The 22157-nt window shown below is 38.8% G+C and overlaps 1 protein-coding gene across 1 annotated transcript; it reads left to right on the forward strand.

Moving 5' to 3' along the window:
- Nucleotides 1-249: 249 nt before the first annotated feature.
- Nucleotides 250-2206, forward strand: LOC128738652 (uncharacterized). The gene is made up of 3 exons (XM_053833959.1): nt 250-376; nt 1644-1853; nt 1909-2206. The coding sequence occupies exons 1-3, from the start codon at nt 323-325 to the stop codon at nt 2161-2163; spliced, it is 519 nt and encodes a 172-aa protein (XP_053689934.1). The 5' UTR covers nt 250-322; the 3' UTR covers nt 2164-2206.
- Nucleotides 2207-22157: the final 19951 nt, after the last annotated feature.

The following is a 22157-nucleotide window of genomic DNA, read 5'->3' on the forward strand; positions in this document are numbered from 1 at the left end:
CTTCTGACTGACGCATCGCCAGAACGATACAATCAGCCGGATTCTCCATCCCTCGCACTTCAATCTAAACCTGTTGCATTGGCGCACCTCTACAACAATTTATAGCACCGACCGCAGACTTGCAGATCACGAGATTCACGAGATTGGATTTAAATTGAATCTATTCTCAACCGCTGCTCGGGTGGCAGTTTAAATCATTCGTACCCCAGACTTTGTGGTGTTCAGTTGTGTACTTCACTTTTATCTCTCTAGTACAGTAGAGGTTATATAGTATTCATTCTATCTCTCTCCTTCGATCTGAGTTTGTGTTCAAAAAGTTAATATGAAGGTGCTAATTGCTTTGGCGCTCCTCGGATATACATCACTGGTTAAGGCTGTGAGTTAATCTAAATTAAAGAATCTATTAGAAAATACGTTACGTGAAAACTGACAGTAACGATAACAGCTGATAAAAAGTGACATGGTTGTGAATACTTGAAACTGGTCGTGCTCCCACTGTGATGCATATCACTGATGTGGAAAAGTGAGATTATTGTCAAAGCAATTTGGTTCAATTGGGACGCAAATCGTTTCCGAACTCAAAGTGTGATTTCCGATGTAAGCTCCGGTTTTTGTGGCCGGTTAGAATCAACAAATGGGGAAGGGCATTTTTGTTGCCGTAATCAGTCAAGTGAAGTTTATCGCATTGTTGTGCCGGTGTAACGCACAGACATAAAGGTGTGATTAAAAAATAGTTACAAAAAAAGAGTATAATTGGAATAATTTTATTATTCAGGTTTTAAAATTATCATTAGCGGGTGCACATTCAAGTGCACAATGGAATCCTAGGCAGAACGCGTAAAGATGGTGCTATAGACAAATAACCATTGTTATAGAGCAAAACAAATGAAAAAAGCGATTTTTGATCGATTGTCCATTGAAGTCGTGTAGTGGTTCCGCGCTAAATCGTATTTGTAATCTATTGTTTGCATCATATAATACAATTTTTATGGACCCCGAAAATAGTTTAGAATCATGTACTTTTTCAATTCATTTGCTTAACAGAATAGTTTACTCAAATTGAAAAATCTGAATCTCCATAAATTCGTATTGATCTTCATAAAATACAGTAAGAAAAGAGATTTGGAGTCATCAGTTAGTGTGATTTAAATCGGTGACCTTGTATGTGTACTCGGAATTGGAGAAACTAGGTAGGAAGACACATATCCAAATATTTCGCTACCTCAAATCCATTGAAAACATATTTTTTAAAAGGATGAAGCTGCTTTAAATAAATAAATAAAACTTAATGGCGTTTTGTTCGGAATTGAAAAATGTTTTAGTGGTGCAATGCAGTAGAGTAAAATAGTTAGGAAGTCAATCGTCTAATGGCAACGTTTCAGTTCGGCCATTATTAGTTTGATTCATGTTATGTTACATTTTTACAGCGGGTTTTGTTTAGAATGGATCATATTATCAATGAAAATCAAATTTTCTGGAAATTGGAGAATATTCAAATTTGGATCAGTAAATCCATGAAAATAATTTTGAAATGTTGACAGTGTTTTCTACTTTGTGACCTAAATTAAAATATTGCATTGTTGCTCAAAATAAATCAAGTTTATAATTATATACTAATGTAACAACATTAAATTACTCAACAGGACCAGGTGAAGAAGGCATTTGCTTTCCTGCAAGGTACTTCCGGTGTAACAGGCAATGTTACGTTATCCCAACCATCCTGCACCGAACCTGTGTTCATAGAGGTCAACGTCATTGGGCTTACTCCCGGTAAACACGGTTTCCACGTCCACGAGAAGGGCGATCTAAGTGATGGTTGTGCCAGCACTGGTGGTCATTATAACCCTGATAAGGTTGGTTCAGATAAATTTTACTACTGCAAAAAGTAACTTTGACGGATAATTTCAGGTAACGCATGGAGCTCCCGATGACCAAGTGCGTCACGTGGGTGACCTTGGCAATATCTTAGCCGACGAGAATGGAATCGCAAAAACGTCCTTTTCCGATACGGTAGTTTCTCTATATGGCACTCGCAGCGTCGTTGGTCGGGCCATTGTTGTACACTCTGGCGTGGATGATTTTGGAAAAACAAATCATCCAGATTCACTGAAAACGGGGAATGCTGGTGGGCGAGTTGTATGCGGCGTAATAGGAATTCTGTAAATATTCGTTTTTGATGATCCTACCGTTTGTGTTTTGTTACGTTGTCGAGTACTAATTTATGATATCAAGTTTTACACTGTACACAGTGACTGTACTGCTTTGAAAGATTAAATATTGGCCAGATATGGCTCTTCAATACACGCATCTAATTGTTTCACATCACATCACATCACCTGTCGAACCAGTTTTGTTGCGTTGTACATTTTATGTTCATTAATATTCGTACTGAAGTAGATTTGGGAGGTTTGTGCTGTTGGTTGCATGCTTGGTTTTTAGTTTCTCTTTAGGGGATTTTTATGGAGTTGATTGTTATAGCTAATGCTTTCTTAAAGTAATACATATTTTTAACACCCGACATTCAACAATCATTTGAGGTCTAGTCTTCTCTGTTAAGCGCAATAGCTGCATTATGTAACATTCGCTGTAGTTGTATGAAATTCCGAGAGTATATTTCTCATGTCATTGTGAGAAACTTAGTTCTTGATGTAATAAGTATTCATGATCTTCAACATATGCACTGCGCTGAAATAAAATTTAACGCAATTGGTACCGTCTAATGGGGTACCTTGCAGAGTTTTCGTATGTAATACCGTATATACAACACATTTGGATAAATGAAAAAAATGTGTGATCAATACTTGCTATTGCAGAAATTGAAAAGTAGCTTGTTACACGATGTCAACAGGGTAACTTGCAACTAGACGAGTTGTTGAACAAGTTTAATGTATTCATTAATTGGAATAAGTTTCTTGTCACTTGAAGATACAAATATGGAATCCGACTTGCAAATGTTTAATCATTATACCCATGAATGTCCTAAGTTACGCGAAAAAGTTTATTTATGAGTTCAGTGAAGGAATTTTAAATGTCTTTGTTTAAGTTTTGTATATGTTATTGGTTTAACGTAACGTAATTTGTTTTAACGTAATGAATATGTAACGGCTTATTTATTTGATTTGTTTTTCTGTCTGTTGGATATAACCTTGTTACTTCGAGCTATCTGTACTTTGCGTGTACCTGTGTGAACTGGTTCAATCATGATTTTTTATTGCCTGTAGAATGATCTTCTCTCAATTTAAAATGATCCCCGATTAACAATTACCGGGGCTCAACCTTAATTTTTCTGTTTTTGTGGAGCAGGAGCTTAAGCGGTCTTAATTTCGTTCAGTACAGTTATGAATGCCTGCCTTGGACCATAAATTATCTGCGATTTCCGGATCACGCCCACTTCCACCGGGAAGATTTTTAATAATTGCGTTTGGATTTGAAGGATAAATACCTATACCTTTAAATCCGGATTGTAAAACTTGATCAGTGTTATCCAGAGTGGTTAAAGTTTTCTTTACCAGACATGGAAAAAGTTTTTAGAATCGTGCCTTTCAATTTTAGTTTGTACAATAGTTTAAATGATGCACCTTAGATTGTTTAGGCTGGAATTACAAATGAGATGATTTTTCAACTAGTGAATAAACATTTATTTATTGTTTTGAGTTAGAATAGAATTATTGGGTTCCTTTTTGATGAAAAGAAGCAGAATTGTTCTGTGAAACTGTATTAACAGTTGTTTAATTTATACAATAAGCAAATGTGAATAAAATGGTGTGTTTTTCATATCATCGATAGCGGTTACATATAGGGTTTCTTTCTAATTCTCGTCGTAGTAAGTAAAGCGATTCTAATTTTCATCATTTGTTGGATGGATTTAATGCATACTCCAAAAGTTCTTGTGCTGATTTGACACTTATCTTCCGATCCGTAAACTTTGAAATCACTGAAAAGCGATTATTAAACCATATTATTGAAATTACGCAACTGACTTTATTTCTTAAATTCGTCTTACCGTTTTAAAATCCGTCCATCAAAATTTTTCATCGTCCGAACTAAAAATCACAACAATGTTTACAAAGATAACGCGCATGTATTTGTGTAGGACGGCATGACAAATGTTATACTGCAAAATTTCCGCAGGTCAGGCAAGTTTTCCTGGCTGTAGAATAACGACAATGCCTAGCGTAAGTTATTTTCACTTATGAATAACGAAAATTAAAACGATTAGTCGACATTTTCTTCTTCGTCGCACGAAAAAACGTAGGAAATTTGGCTGGTAGGACTTATTTAATGATTAAAAGCATTAAAATATATCTTAGCTCGCTTTGATAAAAATGTTGATATTATTAATAATTTGTGTTGGATAGGACGAGAATAGGCAAATATGACGAAGCAGCAACATACCCTACCTAAGCGATTACTTGTTTATATTTAGGAAAGCTGAAAATTCTCTCCCGTGACGGAACGAAACAGCTGCATAATGTCGTTGTCGTTGTATTTCTCTTTCTTAAGGAACAATGCATTTCTGCAATGCATACGTTGCGGAAATTTAACAGTTTTTTCATGGGGTTTTCACAAGGGCATGGTGTGTTGATATCTCTTTCTCAAGTAGGAGTGAAGAGAGCAACTTTCAAATGGTCCTCGGTAGAGGGGAATTCCAAGCAAATTTTTTGGTTCCTGTCAAAATTATCAGTTTGGTATCCCACGCATAGGGGGACATCGAAAATGTATGAGTTTGACAGCCACTAGGGTAACCAACCTATTTTGGACCCCATCAGCAGCTGTACATAATTTGGACACTTGCATTTGATTTTGCTGTAAGTGTCCAAATTATGTACAGCTGCTGAGGGGGTCCAAAATACGTTGGTTACCCTACTCCCCGTAGGTTTTTCATCGAATATCAGCAACGTGGTAAAATCCGTATGTATTGTGTCTGGACCTCTACTATAGCGATTTCATCTTGCCGCATTTTTATTGCACTTTCTGTGCCGGTCGCACATTCAAAATACGGAGTCCAGTTGAGTTGAAAGTGCGCTATTCAATGCCAAATTTACAAAGCGGTCACAAAGTTTTCAAAGCTTTTACAAAATCGGAGCCATAAAAGGCATCTTTTGTGGATCTGGTTGGATCGACAATAGCCTTTTTGAGCAGTGGTTTTTCAAGACAGCTTTTAAGTTGGTGCAGTGGGATTTCGAATTTGGCATGGTTCGATTTTGGCAGGCCTCGATTTTGGCAACAAAGGTATCCGTTTTTGGCAACACAAAATATTTTCCTTATAAAAATAGGGGAAGACGGGGTAAGATGGCCTCCCTAAGCAATTAAATTGCTAGCATAAAATGCGTTCGAAAGTTCGCTTTTTCTTGTATCACACATGAATAAGCGTTTATTTATCTACCATTAACCATTATATAATTATTTGTTTTGTGTATTTTTGCACGATTTTTCGTAAAACCGTCTAAATATCACGCGTCAATTTTCAGGTGGGGTAAGAAGGACCACCAAAGGGGTAAGACGGACCTTGACGGAGTTAGACATCGTGGCAGTTTTCATGCGTTTTTAGAGTTGTAAAACTAACTTCAATGGTATTTACTCAACAGAAACAAATTTTTTAAAGATTTTTCATAAAATAGCATAAAATTAGCTTGTAACTAACATAAAATTAAGTTGTACTGCTCAGCCAACTCAAATGCCAGTTCTTTGATCATACTGAGTCCATAGAACCGCTTTACCGCTTTAAATCAAACCCTAGGTGCTACATTCCGTTATCGAAACTTGACCTTCTGTTTTTATACAACAGACTTCGCAGCCAGCAGAGTGCAGGGCAATTGCAGGGCCATTTGCTACGATCCTATTGACTCTAACAGCTTCTCCCAGCCGAGATTTGAACATACGACGACATACCATTATCCACGGCTAATTTGGCCTGATTCATCTGATCCGCCGTCTACTGCATCCGCGCTGTTTTTCTAATATACTTTCGAGGCATCTACGCAAACAACAACGAACATCACACTGGAAAATCTTCAAACATTATTAGCGCTACAACGCATAGCCCTTTTACCCCGTGAAAAATGACCCGTCTTATCCCTAGCTCACAATCTTCACCATTTTGCTTTTTTCACTTAAGCCGTACTATTTTACATACCTATTTCGACACACACAAAACAGGAATCGTTTTACAAACGTCAGTGACTCGGAGAAACGTCGAAATACTCCGTTGTTTTGCAAAAATCCCTTGAATTTGTTACTGCTAAAATTAGATCACACAAAGTCACGACGAGCGAATAGTTTGTTTTGATTCTAATTTTAACGTTTCGTGTGGCTGAGAGCCACAGAGTGTTTCGAAAGTACTCCAATGCGTTAACAAAGAAGGTACGGTAGCCTAATTGCAAAAAATTTCGGGATTTCTATTCGAAATCGATGTGGTCCGTCTTACCCCGCCGGGCCTTCTTATCCCGTCTAACCCTATACCTAAATAACAGTCAGTTTCCGCATACATGCCTTCAATGAAACAAAAATGATGCCCTCAATGTGTTCATGAAAAAAAGTTTGCTGTTATAGAATGTTTTGAACAATAATATTTTTATTGCCGTAGGACTACGCCTTACCGCAGGTTGCCAAAAACTTACTTGCACCGGACGGATAGCTCTTGGTGGACTTTTCAGACATAAAACGGTTGCAATCGTTGACTAATAATATTTACTCAGTTTCTAACGCATTTCAATTCAATTTTGTCATATCAAAAAAGTTGGCACGGTTTCGATTTGGGCAACATAGACGACACGCACTTGTTGCCAAATGCGAAATCCCACTTTTCCTACTTCAAAGATAATGAGCGATCTGAGAAAATCAGGGATAGTTCAAGCACCCACCTGGCTTTGGTGGCAATCAAAGCCTGCCAAGAGTACAATATTAGCTACCTGTTACTTTCTCAAAATAGTACACATTTGTATCATCCTTTGGATGTGCTCTTTTTTCGAGTGCTAAAAATATAGTAGCGAGAAGTTATCCAGAACTACAAAACAAATGCGCAAGGTAGAAGCGCCAAGAACGCTCTAGCGCTCTAGCATATCCATACTCCATATTTATCTTCCCGGTATATTAGCAGCACTTGAAAAACACCAACACATAGGGTGATTTATATATTTTCGACAGGCGTTACGCGTACTCTATTTTGGAAATGTCCAAAATAGAGAAGGCGTAACGCTTGTCCAAACTAGATAAATCACCCTAAACTATTTGAATCCCTTTTGTTCTGCTGTTGAGGTACAGCAATCCACCGAATAGGCCCTTCGGTGGTGCAATTTGCTCATCGTAATTACTCAGGATTTTTCAAATAGATATAACTGATTTTTGGTAGGCGATAACCTATTGATAAGCCCGAACAATACCGTGTAAATGTTGGTAAATTAAGCGTTGGTAAATACCTACAGCATCGAATTACTTCAACTAAGTATCGATTTCTTTCTGTAGTGTTCATTTTTTCTTATTTTTTCCTTCTGCTCAATATCTACAGAAAAAGTGAAATAAAATACCGTGACACGGATACTCGGTAAGTAACTAACAGCGAAGTTATGAGAGGCAAAAGAAGTGAGAAAAGCGTTGAAAAAATGTTCACCAAGGCGTGGGAAAATTAATCTTATTCTCATGTTGAGTTAATATTTGAAAATTTAAACACAACATCGCATCACGCTAAGCGTTTGATTGAGTGGCTGTGCAGTTCATATTTCTAGTTGGCTAGCCGGAGTGTGACACGGCCATATGGATATGAAGAGGAAATAAAACAAACAGCTTTTTACGCGGTGACGATGCTATCTATACTGAAACATCTATAGCCAGTTTCTGAAGAGTGTGATTCGAAAGCTGTTGCCGTCATTTATAGGCGATGGAGCAGACAGAGTATGGTTTGGCAGGATCGCTAGACGCTGAAAAGAGTACCCTTCTTGGGATATTTAACAGCACAGCGATACCGCATGTAGCACTATGCCTCGCTGATTGAAACTAAATTATAAACCGCTTAAACATTATTAAAGGCATCTAAAGATTCATGAAATTTCTAGGATATTTATGGGCAAGCTTTAACTAAAAATATTACTTGAAAAATTTACATTTCAACTACAACTTTCTTGAGATAAACAAAAATAATGACACTATACAAATATGCTCAATCTACTAACCCAAAACGCCATCAATTTTGAACTATCCTAATGCTTTTACGTTTTCCTACTATGCGGTTGACAGTGATGTCTTGAGGGGTGTGAAATGTTTTCACTTTTGTCTACGAATTCCAGGACTCTCTTCTGCTGGTGTTCGTTGACTTCGAAAAGGCGTTCGACCGACTCAATCACGAAAACATCTGGGGCGCACTTAGGCGTAGAGGAGTTCCAGATAAGCTAGTCCATCTCATCGAGGCTCAGTACGAGGCGTTCTCGTGCAAGGTTTTGCACGACGACGTCTTGTCCGACCCCATAAGGGTTACTGCTGGCGTGAGACAGGGCTGCATTTTATCACCGCTTCTGTTTCTCATCATTATGGATGAGATATTAGTTGGAGCAGTTGACAGTAGACCAAATCGAGGATTGCCTTGGAATCCTCTAACGATGGAGCAGCTAAATGACCTCGACCTAGCCGACGACATTGTCTTGCTCGCACAACGCCGAAATGATATGCAGAGCAAGTTAGACGACCTCTCCGAGAGCAGCAGGTCTCACAGTCAATGTGGCGAAAACTAAGTCTATGGTAGTGAACACTGACAATTCCACCAACTTTACAGTAGCGGGACAACAAGTTGAGCAGGTAGCTGTCTTTCAATATCTTGGTAGCCAAACAACGCCCGATGGTGGTACCAAGACTGATATAGCCACACGGATCAGAAAGGCCAGGGGTGCCTTTGCAGGTCTGCGAAACATTTGGCGCTCAAACCAGATCACTCTACGTACGAAAACCCGAATCTTTAATTCAAACGTTAAATCCGTACTGCTGTATGCCTGCGAAACGTGGTGTGTCTCAGCGGAGACAACGCAAAAACTGCAGGTATTCATTAACCGGTGCCTGCGATATATTATTCGTGCCTGGTGGCCTGATAACTGGATATCCAATGAGGAACTCCATCGTCGGTGTCATCAACGGCCGATAGCCACAGAAATTCGTGAGCGTAGGTGGAAGTGGATCGGACACACCTTGAGGAAAGGAGCGAACGAGGTTTGCAGAGCAGCACTCGACTGGAATCCACAAGGACAGCGTAGAAGAGGCAGACCCAGAGGCTCATGGCGACGGAGCTTAGCCAACGACATCCGGGCTGTAGACGAGAACCTGTCCTGGCGACAGGTAAAAGCCATGGCGGGTAACCGTCAGCAGTGGAGATCTCTGATTTCATCCCTTTGTTCTGCCGGACCGGCGTACATGGACACATAATAAAAAAACAGTACACATCAAAGCCATGGGTATAAACGTCCTTATGAACTTGACCCTTCTTTATCGACAGACTTCGCAGCGGGTTACTAGAGTACAGGAAAATTACGAGCCTAGTGCAAAGATCCTATTAACTCTGTGGCGGCACCTAGTCGAGATTCGAATATACGACTGGCTTGTTATGCCAGCACCGTACCCCAGAGCTATCTGGGCGGGCACAAATAACAGAATCGAATAGTCAAAAATAAGATACAATAATAATTAAATCGGAATATTAGAAGAAACAGGTACAGCACGTTCATATCGATTTTTTTACAATATCAAGATCAAATTAAAGAACGGTTGTCTTAAGAAACTGCTTATTGGTCGGCCCTGAAAGCAGTCAATAAATGTTCACGTTTTCAGCTAAGTGCTCAATAGTGAAAACACAAGGAAGAGAGTTTTAGAACGCCTTTCTTCTCCTTGATTAGCATTTTCATTCAAAAAAATTATCATCTCTCACCATGCTAGTCGCGCGACCTTAAACTGAAAAGTAACAAAGTTATATACTAGCTATATTTTCGTGTTCATGATACATAAAACCTCATTCTATGTTGTTCTGCTAGGTTTGGTTAGAACAAAGCACAGTATAACCACAGTAAATAAATTTTTCCCACAAAAAAAATAATAGCCATTTAACTTTATTTCAGGTACCCATTTGAAGCACCAGATGAACCCTGTAGCAACGGTCAATCGAAGTTGTTCAATTCAGGACGTATCACCATGTATTTACTAATTGGTTTTGTTACCGCTAAGATTTTTGGGCATTAATATTCCACGCGAAAAAGGCCCATTAATTTTTCTCCTGTCATTGTGCCCTTTACTAGTAGCGCTATGAACGACAACTACAGGTACCTAGTTCATTGAACTGCGTGATTTCTGAAATTTCTTTAGTGCCCATGCTATTTCTGTATAGATATAGCATTATATGTCGCCAAAATAAATATACCCTTGGAATAAAGAAGGGTAGATTAAGTATTTCTTCGCGTGAGAGAAGTTGTTCATATATTTAAGATTCCTATGCATAGGGGAGACGAACATCACATCATTCTTCCTTATAACTTACATTTTAATTTAGTTTTTTGAATTGATACAATGTAAAGATTTTTTTTTGTAATAGATGTATGTTAAATTATAATTAATATTATAATATAAATAAAAAAACAATAACGCAAAACTCATAGACCAGCTTTTGATGATATGCTTATTCAAGACACGTAATACGAGATTAACATTAAAATTGATTCCAATAATTTTTAGACTGAGATTAAACTGACTTAAACGGCTTGTGTCTTTTTGCACAAAACATGAATTATAGCAAAAGTATGAGTTCTCTAGATAAATAATATACAATCACGTTACTTTTAATTTTTCAAAAACAGGGGAGAATTCATTTTACTTCTAAAACTCTTTTAAATCCCACTTAAATATCTGTTGAAATTTCCACTTTAGAAACTGCGATGATGACTGCTAGAAATACTTCTAGACAAAAAAAAATTTGATTATATGCTCAAGAAACACGGTCTAGAATTTGATTAAACTTGATGTATTTGTTTCCTGGAAATAAATCAATGTATTGGAACCAACTTTTTTTTGTTTTGCTGGTAGAAATTTGGAAAAGACTAATTACTTTTGAGATTTATAAATAAAACACAACTTGAAAAAAAAAAAAAGAAAATGAACACACAAAGCTCAAAATTGATAGAAGTCTTGTCCAAACATTTACCAACAAAACAAAAAAAAATCGAAATAAGAAAATGTGTTTTTTTTTATTTTCATTAGTTTAAGTTTGGTTGGTTAAACAATTTTGGAGGAATGATAAAAATTAACTGTCGAAACAGGAAACACAGTTTTTGTTAAATCATTCAATCGGACAGCTTAACTATCTTTCCCCTATCATTATGTATAACTAAAAGCTCGACTGGCCGCTATTTACCATATTTACCGAAATAGTAAATATTTATTATCGTTCTGTAGATAGCTGTACATGGACCATTTATCTTCTCTAGTACAATGAATTTAAAACAATAAAGCGTCTAGCCAGAGTATAATACATAATGAATCGAAGATATGGGTAGGTCTGCTACAAACTACTGCATTCGTTGCATGACTGAAGGTAAAGTGTAGCATTTAATCAATCCTGAGAAAAGTCAAGGCTAGCCATAGTTCTTTCAACAACACGTATTATACATGAAAACATGTTTACACAATCATTTGTCAAAATGTAAATATAGTTTGAGCCGTAATCAAAAATAACATGTTTTATTCTATTACAAATATATAATATTGCTGATTTTTGTGCAAATGATTGTATTTCTAATATTTATCGTCAACTTTCTCCAGAGCATATGGGGCCTACTAGAAACATAGAAAGAGAAGGTATGCCGTATTCGTTAATAAGAATTTGTATCCTCAAATCACAGAAGGCGATTGCAAGTATAATACGAGAAATTCATATATCAACAGAAGAGATAACGTCCCTTACTAACACATCTAGTATGTGTTAGTAAGGGACGTTATCTTTTCTGTTGATTCCTGTTTCAGAATCACGAAGATTCCCATTTCATAGTAAAGGGAATTCTTTCACCAAGTTATAGGTATCCTGGCAATTCACCTTTTGGGTTCTCATACATGAATCCTGTTTCTAAAAGCAAGGCATTCTGTACGAATCCTATGCAGAATTCCTACATACGATTCCAATGCGAAAAATTCAGAGATTCTGTGCGAATCGTTTTGGTTCGTCCACCACGTTATTGCAACTGGCAGCAATTTTACGAGTCGTACGCAAATTCGTTTTTTAATAAGAATTATCCTGTACTTACTAAATACATTGAAAATAAATTTAACAAGCAAGGAGGGGTGCAGTGGGGAGGCAATAACGAAAAACTGATGGTTCAAATTGCTAAATTGCAAATATGTGTGGTAAACGCAGAAAATAAGCACGCTAATAATTTTCGCGTAGGACTCTAAATAGGTGGAAACTCCGTAATACTCGTAATTGACTTAAAATGAATAGCTATTTTGTTTATATCAGTTGTAAAATTTAAATGTGCTTGTTATAATTGGGCTTAATTACTTGACCAAACTCGTGTTTTTAGTCTTTGACCTTGAAATGCGGTCAGGCATTAATATAAATATTTTTTTGAAACGATGGTTTCTACAGTTGATGGAGGGACGGTAGAGGAAAGTAATGAAATTTTTTTGGGAAAGGAGGGGAAAGAGTGGAAAGGAAGGGTGGAGGGTAATAGGTAGCTATGCTTAACAAGTTGTCGTTGTGACTCCTATCTTTTGTCCAATGCTGGAAGGTGCATAGGTCGAACCAAGTTATAATCAAAGATTATAACCGGATTTGAACCCACAACACCTGCCAGGGCGTGTGGCTCGCTGATACCCAAAAAATATTAATATTAATGCCTGACCGCATTTCAAGGTCAAAGACCCCCCCACCCTTTCTTTCCACTCTTTCCCCTCCTTTCTTAATTACTTACTTTTTGATCCATGTTCACCATGTTATTGATCCAAATCTCCACTGCCGACGGTTACCCTTCTTGACTTTCACCTATGGCCTATCGCTAGGATAGGTTCTCATTAACGGCCCAGATGTCATTGGCTAAGCTGAATCCTCATGAGCCTCAGGGTCGACCTCTTCTTCGTTTTTCTTGTAGATGCCAGTAAAGTGCTTTCGTTTGCTCTTCTCCTCAAGGTTGTTGAATTTCTGGTGTTATCGACCGTTGATGACATCGACAATGGCCACTAGGTATGAATGATATTTCGTGAGCTTATGTCAATTAATATCTGCAGTTTTTGCGTTGCACCACGTGTTGCAGGCGTACAGTAACACAGATTTCACGTTTAAGTTTAAAATTCGGCTTATGGTAATATCTTTGAGCGCCAGATATTTCGCAGACCTGCAAAGGCACCCCTGGTTATATCAGTCTTTGTACGTTTCGGAGAGGAAGGCCTGAGGAGGTCTGCGCCTGATCCCCGCTCTTCGACGCCAAAACCGATAAGTCGTCCATGAGCGCCGTGAATAGACCGACCGTCTTACTTACTTACTTACTTACTTACTTACTTACTTACTTACTTACTTACTTACTTACTTACTCACTTACTTACTTATTCAGCCGAGAGCCGGGATGGCTCTTGCCGTATCAAGAATTCCTATTCATTTTGCTCGGTCCTGGGCTACTCGTCGCCAATTCGTTGCGTGTCTCGACACACGCAAGTCGGCTTCAACCTGGTCGAGCCATCGTGCATGTTGAGCCCCTCTATTCCTGGTGCCGGTGGGGTTCTTGAAGAGAACGGATTTCACTACACAGTCGTCCGGCATCCTTGCGACGTGGCCGGCCCACCGTAGTCTCCCAGCTTTCGCCAAGTGTACGATGGGAATCTCTCCAAGCAGTGCCTGTAGCTTGTGATTCATACGTCTCCGCCACTCTCCGCTTTCCGTTTGCGCTCCACCAAAAATAGTCCGCAATACCTTTCGTTCAAAACGGCAGGTGCACGTATGTCTTCCGCAAGCAAAGTTACCGTTTCAAGTCCGTAGAGGACTACCGGTCTTATTAGCGTTTTGTACATCGTCAGCTTTGTATTATATTTGATTTATATTGTATAATTCTTTCTTTGCAGAGTCATATGTCTGTCTTGTATGTGTATTTGGTGTTTTGTCCGCTTGTTAGTCCGCGGTAAGTTTCTGGGAAGTGAGTTGCCTCCAGCACATTGGTGGGTAGCCGACCTTGTTAACAAGAGTCCGACCGAGCTAGTCGTTAGTTATAGTTTTTTGGAAAAAAGTCCTCCCTCTCCTATTACCGCCAGATTTGTAAGTATCTGTAGAAGGTAAAATCACCTAACGTATTTGGATTTCAACTTTTATTTCTTTTCTGTGTAGTGATCGTTGACGGCTCGAAGTGATGGATGAGTTTGTATATTTGAGACCACTGTCAAAAGCCCAAGTAATGAAATTCAAGTTCAATGTTTTCATATAATGTAATGAAACAATTAAAGGTGTTTGTCGTATCCAAACAGAGTGGGAGAAGACGTGAAAGGGGAAAGAGCGGACAATTAGGTAAGGAAGGGTAATTTAAGTAGCGCTTACTAAGTATGTGTACCATCCCAAGTAACAATTTGGGTTTTATTGCACTTTTATGATGGCATTTAAGACACAAATTGGTCTTGAAGACCAGCATAAGAGTACAATAAAACTCACATTGTTGCTTGGGATATCTCTTTACCCAAGCTGCAGGATCCACTGATCGAACCAAGCAACAACGAGAGCCAATTATAACCAATCATAGCGTGATTATCAACTCGACCAAAGCTTGGCAGGCACAGGACCCTCTCAATTCAATGAAACTTTGTGTATGTAAAGAGTTCATGTGAATAAGCAACTTTGCATACTTAGTTTTTCCAATATTGGTCTAGACAAGCTTTTGGAAAGGGCACAATTTTTTTTCACTTTTTTTTAATAAAAAAATTAACTCGAAAACTATAGGACCTACGAAAAAATTATCTATGGGTGACTTTTAGAAAATACTTAGAAAAATTTAAAAATTGATTTCTACACTGAAAAAAAAATCATTTTAAAAATTAAAAATCGATTTCCTAAAAAACGCCACCTCAGAAGTTATAATTTTTTTTTTGAAGATAAATAATTATGTAGCCTACAAATCTTTCATATATCGCAAGATGGTCAAACTGAAGGGGGAAAAGTTTTTCTAACAAAAGCTTTTTTAAGTGCCCTAAGGGTTGTACGAAAGGGTGACGAAGGACTATATCAGATTATTAGATCAAAGACTAATGCAGTTCACATGTTTGGCATATGTATGTTTATGAGAATCTCTGAATGCCATTCAGGGAATGTTTAAAAGAGAAGAGTGAAACATTCAAATCCAATTCTTCATTGAATACAATGGTGGTTATGAAAATACGTGGACGGGGGTTCATAAATACAACGCCTGCAACCATTGAGACATAGAGATTTCTTTTAAAAATCACTAGTGTGCATCATAAAGGTTGAAATAGAAATGAAAGAACAGCCCATAGATTATTCTATTGAATATGATTATGCGTAGCTTGACATGTTTCAATAATTTTACTTTAACTCACTTGTGACCTTTAAAAGGGCCATTGGTTACAAATAACATTAAAGCCAAAGCACGTTCATCGCAAATATGACGTGCCATTCGTTTTTGACATGAATCGCAACAGATACGTAAGTTAGCGGCGTCGATTCACTGTCTCTTGCTCCGAGAAGGTTTTACTACTTTCACAGCTTGCCGCTTGTTACATACCAGGAAATTTGGCACAAACGCAAAAATTTCTGTTTTATTTGTATGAAAGTCCTTATCCTTCTACCTTATCCCTGGATGAGGGGTCTTAAACCATTATAAAATAAGTTCATGCCACCAAAAACCCCAACATGCCAAATTTGTTTCCATTTGCTTGATTAGTTCTCGAGTTTTGAGGAAATTTGTGTTTCATTTGTATAGGAGCCCCCCCCCCCCCCTTCTCTTACACCCTCCATAAAATTGCTCTCTTATCCCCCCTAAAAAATGGGTGGTCATTTCATTTATCCAACGACATATAAATTGTTCAGTTTTGTTCAGTAGTTTAGTAGGGGAAGGGCTGTAAAAACGGACACTGCGAGAAAGGCGGACACTTGTCATATTTCATAAACAATATTTTTTTGAAGCAAATCAATGATGGGAAATGTTTCTATAGACTGAATGAACACTTGAATTATACTGCAGATTTTTAGTAGCTCACAAGGAAACATCACTATCGGTCACAGGCTTAGAGCTTAACCATATACACAATAGTGTAATCCTGTCGATCTAGAACTTCACTGCACTGCTCGTAAAGGTGTAGCCTATGAACTTTTTTGACAAAACTTAACTTGAAATTTGTATGGGCATTTGACTTAATGGAGGCGCATGGTCCATTGTGAATATCTTAACGTTTAAGTAACAGTTCAAAAAGAAAATGATATGGTTTGAAAAAGGATAATTAGATTATGCAACAAGCCTTTCTAAAATCCCTTTTTCGTTCACCTGAAAGTGTTATTAAACTTTTCTCCTCGTTAATTCCGATACGAATGTTTGGTGTTCTGAATTGAAACTACAAATGTAATTGGTTGAGGTTGAGGTTGAGGTTGAGTCAGGCAGAAGTAAAATGATTTTCAATTTTTTCTGAGCGATTTGCGGCTACTCCATCATTTGCTTATAACCGGACCACGAATTAATTTTTAAAACTCTGTCATCTTCAATTATGTCCAATAAAGCCTCCTTCATCCTTTACTTACTTGACTTTTATGGCGACAATCCACTTATCGAATCCATGCCGAATTCAGGAGCCGTCTCCACATTTCTCGGTCTTGGGCTGCCGCTCTCCAGTAGCCCCTAACACCCGCTGCTCTAGCAGCTACATTAACCGCACTCATCCAACGGGTACGCGGTCTGCTTTCGCTGGTCTCTCATCCAACATCCTTGCTACGTGACCAGCCAATTTAATCTGCTGTGGTTTAGTCGCTTTATAATATTCGCATCTTGGTTTACTTGGTAGATTTCATGATTCATGCGCCATCAGAGAATGTGGCGCCTCTTTTGTCTGATATGCCGCCAAGAAGTGATCGTGAAAATGATCAAAAACGACAAGAGCTCGTCGGTCGCTTTCTTTCAATTTCCACGGTTTGTGGCCGTAGAGTACCACCGGGAGAATTAGCGTCTTATAGGGCGCGAGTTTTGTACGGAGTTGCAGACTACGGGACTTCAGCTGGCTACGTAATCCGTAAAAGGCCCTGTTGTCATTAACGTCCCAAGGTAAACAAATTCGTAGACCACTTCGAAAGTATCTCCTACTATCACCACCGCAGTTCCAACACCCACGGGCCAACATATACTTTGTTTTAGAAGAATTTATGAAAAGTCTCATTCGCGCAGCTTCCACTTCACGACGCGTATTCGCTGTTTCCACAGCTCTACGGTTAACACCGATGATACCGATGTCGTCCGCAAACGCTAGGAGCATATGAGATTTCGTGAAGATGGTACCGATTCTCTACATGCCTGCTCTTCGAATAGTACCTTCCAATACAATGTTGAAAAGCAAATTCGATAGCCCGTCATCTTGCTTCAAACCATCTAATGTCACAAATGAGTCCGATGTTTCACCCGCTATCCTAATGCTTGATTGGAACCATTAACAATAGAACGTTTCAGCCTTATCAGTTTTGTTGGAAAACCATATTCGAGCATAATTTGCCACAGCTCATTGCGTTTAACTGAACTGTACGCCGCTTTAAAGTCTATAAACAAATGGTGAGTCTGCAAGTTGAATTCTCGGAATTTATCGTGGATTTTTCGCAAGGTGGACATTTGGTCCGTCTTGGACCATCTCTCTTGAATACCGCACAGGTATTCGCCAACAAAGATCTCCTGCAATGGCATCAGTCTGAGAAACAGGATACGGGGGAGAAGTTTGTATGCATAATTGAGAAAATTAATGCCTCGGTGATTGTTGCATTCGAGTCAATGGCTTTTTTTGTAAATAGGGAATATGAGACCTTCTAACTAGTCCGTAGGAATTTCCTCCTTTTAGTCTTTTAGTCTATATCTTTTAGTATAATCTGATGGATTACACCCGTTCTTTCAAAAGTTCACTCCCGACTTTCAAAAGTTCAGCAGGGATGTCATCCTTTCAGCTGCTTTGCCATTTTTCAGCTATCTCACTGCTTTTATAACCTCGTCCAAAGTTAGTGGATCCACAGCTCGTCCATCATCTTTAGTCGTTGTCCTATTTCTGTTGAGCGCTCCATCTTGTTGACCATTCAACAATGTATCGAAATGTTGTTCCCAACGTCTAGCAACCTACTTCATCCATTGCTTGGCAATTTCGCTGCCCATCAGACCAGATTTGTTGGAGTATATTTGCAAATTTCCAATTGCTGTTTTATTCAACATGATACGTAACAAAGAAAAGGTTAAGAGGAATGATTTTTTCGGTTATCCAGCAGCAAAACTATTGTAAACGTCTCTGAACGTTTGGCTCAATAATGCTACCGTATTTAGTTAAATAGAGAGAAAATACCGTCCTGTATCGTAAACGAATAACTTGAACCGCAATTAACGTATTATCAGTATGAGAAAAGCTTAATAACACTTTCAGGTGGACAAAAAAGATTTTAGAAATGATTGTTGCGTAATCAAATCATCCTTTTCCAAACCATATCATTTTCTTTTTGAACTGTTACTTAAACGTTCCGGATATTCACAATGTACCATGCGCCTCCATTATGTCAAATGCCCATACAAATTTCTAGTTAAGTTTTCTCAAAAAAGTTTCATAGGCTACACCTTTACGAGCAGTGGAGTGAAGTTCTTGATCGACAGGACTATAATATGGTGTATATGGTTAAGCTCTAAGCCTGTGACCGATAGTGATGTTTCCTTGTCAGCTGTCAAATTTATAAGCCGAACAATTTTTTTTGACGTAGGACTACATCTTACGGCAAGTTTTGAGATAGGGTGTCATTCCAAAAAATCGAAAAAGGCGAGCGTCACGAAAAATGAAAGGTTTTGAGCGCTAATAGCTCAGTGGTCTTCCGATCGATTTTCAATATTCTTACACCAATCGATCCGAAAATCTTCTAGGAATTGACCCAAATGAAGAAAAGTATGGACTCTTGATGTTGAACTATTGAAAAATTGAAAATAATGAACCTATGTTTTACCAGAATTCTCGCTTCGTGATTGGTTGGAAGATTCTTTGCGATGATCTAAACCTATACCAATTTGATATCTGTGCTTGGGAAGTAAGCTAAAACAAGTGACAAAGTTACCCCATTTCAACAAGATTTCTTAACACCGCGGTTAAACTTAGACCATTTTGATGTCCTTGCTTGGGAAGTACGCCAGAAAGAGTGACAAAGCTCCCTCGTACCAACAAATTTCTTATGAACGCGATTAAACCTAGTCCAATTTGATGTCTGTGTTAGGGAAGTGTGCCAGAAAATATGACACAAGTTCGTTGTCCCAACAGATCGCAAATTCTTTACTGCAAGACGATTAAACCTCGGCGAATTTGATATCTGTGTTGGAAAAATGTGCTACAGCTGTAGTGTTCGGTTATAATACGACTCTGTATGAATACGCATGCTTGCCGTTTCATTAGAAGTGTAGTGAAAAGATGTGCTGTTGATAAAATAGGATTGAATTGGTAAAATCCCTTCAACGTGGGGAACCATGGGTAATAAAAACAATCTTTAATTTCAGTAAGGTAGCAGGAGAGCAATAGTTTGTGTTCTTGATTTTGTTGAATTGTTTTCAAATGCATCTTTTGAGAATTGAACGTATGCAATGTTACTACTTTGATAAATGTCAAATGTTGCATATAGCATGTATACATGCAGAATCGAATGATTACAAGCATGAACAACATTTTACTATCACTACAAAGAGACTTACGTAGTCCTGCGTCACCTATATATGCGGTCGTGTCTTGTACACAACCCCTCTGATTTTTTTTGACGTAAGACTACGTCTTACGGCAAGTTTTGAGATAGGGTGTCATTCCAAAAAATCGAAAAATGCGAGCGTCACGAAAAATGAAAGGTTTTGAGCGCTAATAGGTCAACGGTTTTCCGTTCGATTTTCAATATTCTTACACCAATCGATCGGAAAATCTTTTAAGAATTGACCCAAATGAAGAAAAGTATGGATTCTTGATGTTGAACTATTGAAAAATTGAAATCGATGAACCTATGTTTTACCAGAATTCTCGCTTCGTGATTGGTTGGAAGATTCTTTACGATGATCTAAACCTATATCAATTTGAAATCTGTGCTTGGGAAGTAAGCCAAAACAAGTGACAAAGTTTCCTCATTTCAACAAGATTTCTTAACACCGCGGTTTAACCTAGACCATTTTGATATCCTTGCTTGGGAAGTACGCCTGAGAGAGTAACAAAGTCCCCTCGTACCAACAGATTTCTTACGAACGCGATTAAACCTAGTCCAATTTGATGTCTGTGTTAGGGAAAGGTGCCAGAAAAAATGACACAAGTTCGTTGTTCCAACAGATCGCAAATTCTTTACTGCGAGACGATTAAACCTCGGCGAACTTGATATCTGTGTTGGGAAAATGTGCTACAGCTGTACTATTCGGTTATAATACGACACTGTATGAATACGCATGCTTGCCGTTTCATTAGAAGTGTAGTGAAAAGATGTGCTGTTGATAAAATAGGATTGAATTGGTAAAATCCCTTCAACGTGGGAAACCATGGATTATAAAAACAATCTTTAATTTCAGTAAGGTAGCAGGAAAGCAATAGTTTGTGTTCTTGATTTTGATAAAGTGCTTTCAAATGCACAATCTTTTGAGAACTGAATGTATGCAATGTTACTACTTTGATAAATGTTACATACAATGCATGTAGCATGTATATAAGTTGCATATAGCATGTATACATGAAAGATCGAATGATTACAAGCATGAATACATGCAACTATCACTACAAAGAGACTTACGTAGTCCTGCGTCACCTATATATACGGTCGTGTCTTGTACACAACCCCTCTGATTTTTTTAATTCTATATTAGAGAGGTTTTCAGCCTGCGGCTGGTTCGCCTCAATTAATACTGATAATTCGTCGCCTCGTGACACCTTTTCGCGAATGTCCGTCTTTCCCATATCAAGTGTCCGTCTTTCCCGCCCATGAGCAGACACTTTGATTTATACATAACTAGAGGACCCTGCGCGTGTTGCTGCGTCATTCTAAAAAGGGGGTAGATGCATAATGCTGAAGGTAATTGTAATCTTGCAATCAACCAAGATATTCCTAAATCATACCGCAAATTTCTAAGACCACGTAGCAATTTTAGTTTTATTCTTCTTCTTCTTCTTCTTCTTCAGCAGCATAGAGCAGGGGTGGCTCGTGCTGTTTCAAGCACTCGTCTCCATTCAACTCGGTCTTGGGCCACTCGTCGCCAATTTCCTAGTCGTCTCAGAAGTCGCAAATCGTTTTCGACCTGGTCGAGCCATCGTGCACGTTGGGCCCCCCTGTTCCTGGTGCCGGTGGGGTTGTTGAAGAGGACTATTTTCGTCGCACTGTCGTCCGGCATCCTTACGACGTGTCCGGCCCACTGTAGCCTGCTAACTTTCGCTAGATGTACGATGGGAGTCTCCCCAAGCAGTGCCTGTAGCTCGTGATTCATACGCCTCCGCCACTCTCCGCTTTCCGTTTGTACTCCGCCAAATATCGTCCGCAGCACTTTCCGCTCAAACACGGCAAGGGCGCGTATGTCCTCCGTAAGCAGCGTCACGGCTTCAAGTCCATAAAGAACTACCGGTCTAATAATGGTTTTGTACATTGTTAGCTTCGTGCGGCGGCGTATGCTTCCTGATCGTAGCGTTTTACGAAGGGCAAAGTAGGCCCGATTTCCCGCTTGGATGCGCCGCTGGATCTCCTTACTAGTGTTGTTGTCCGCGGTCACCAGCGATCCCAAATACACGAACTCCTCTACCACTTCCAGTTCGTCGCCGTCAACGGTTACCGTCCGTGGGAGGCACGCATTTGTTTCCTTTGAGCCTCTTCCTTTCATGTATTTGGTCTTCGACGCATTTATTTTTAGCCCAATTCTCCTAGACTCCGCTTTCAGTCTGGCGTAGATTGCCTCCGCCGTCGCAAAGTTCCTGGCAATGATATCGAAGTCATCTGC

This window comes from Sabethes cyaneus, chromosome 2, assembly GCF_943734655.1.
Source record: "Sabethes cyaneus chromosome 2, idSabCyanKW18_F2, whole genome shotgun sequence".
Taxonomy (NCBI): Eukaryota; Metazoa; Arthropoda; class Insecta; order Diptera; family Culicidae; genus Sabethes; species Sabethes cyaneus.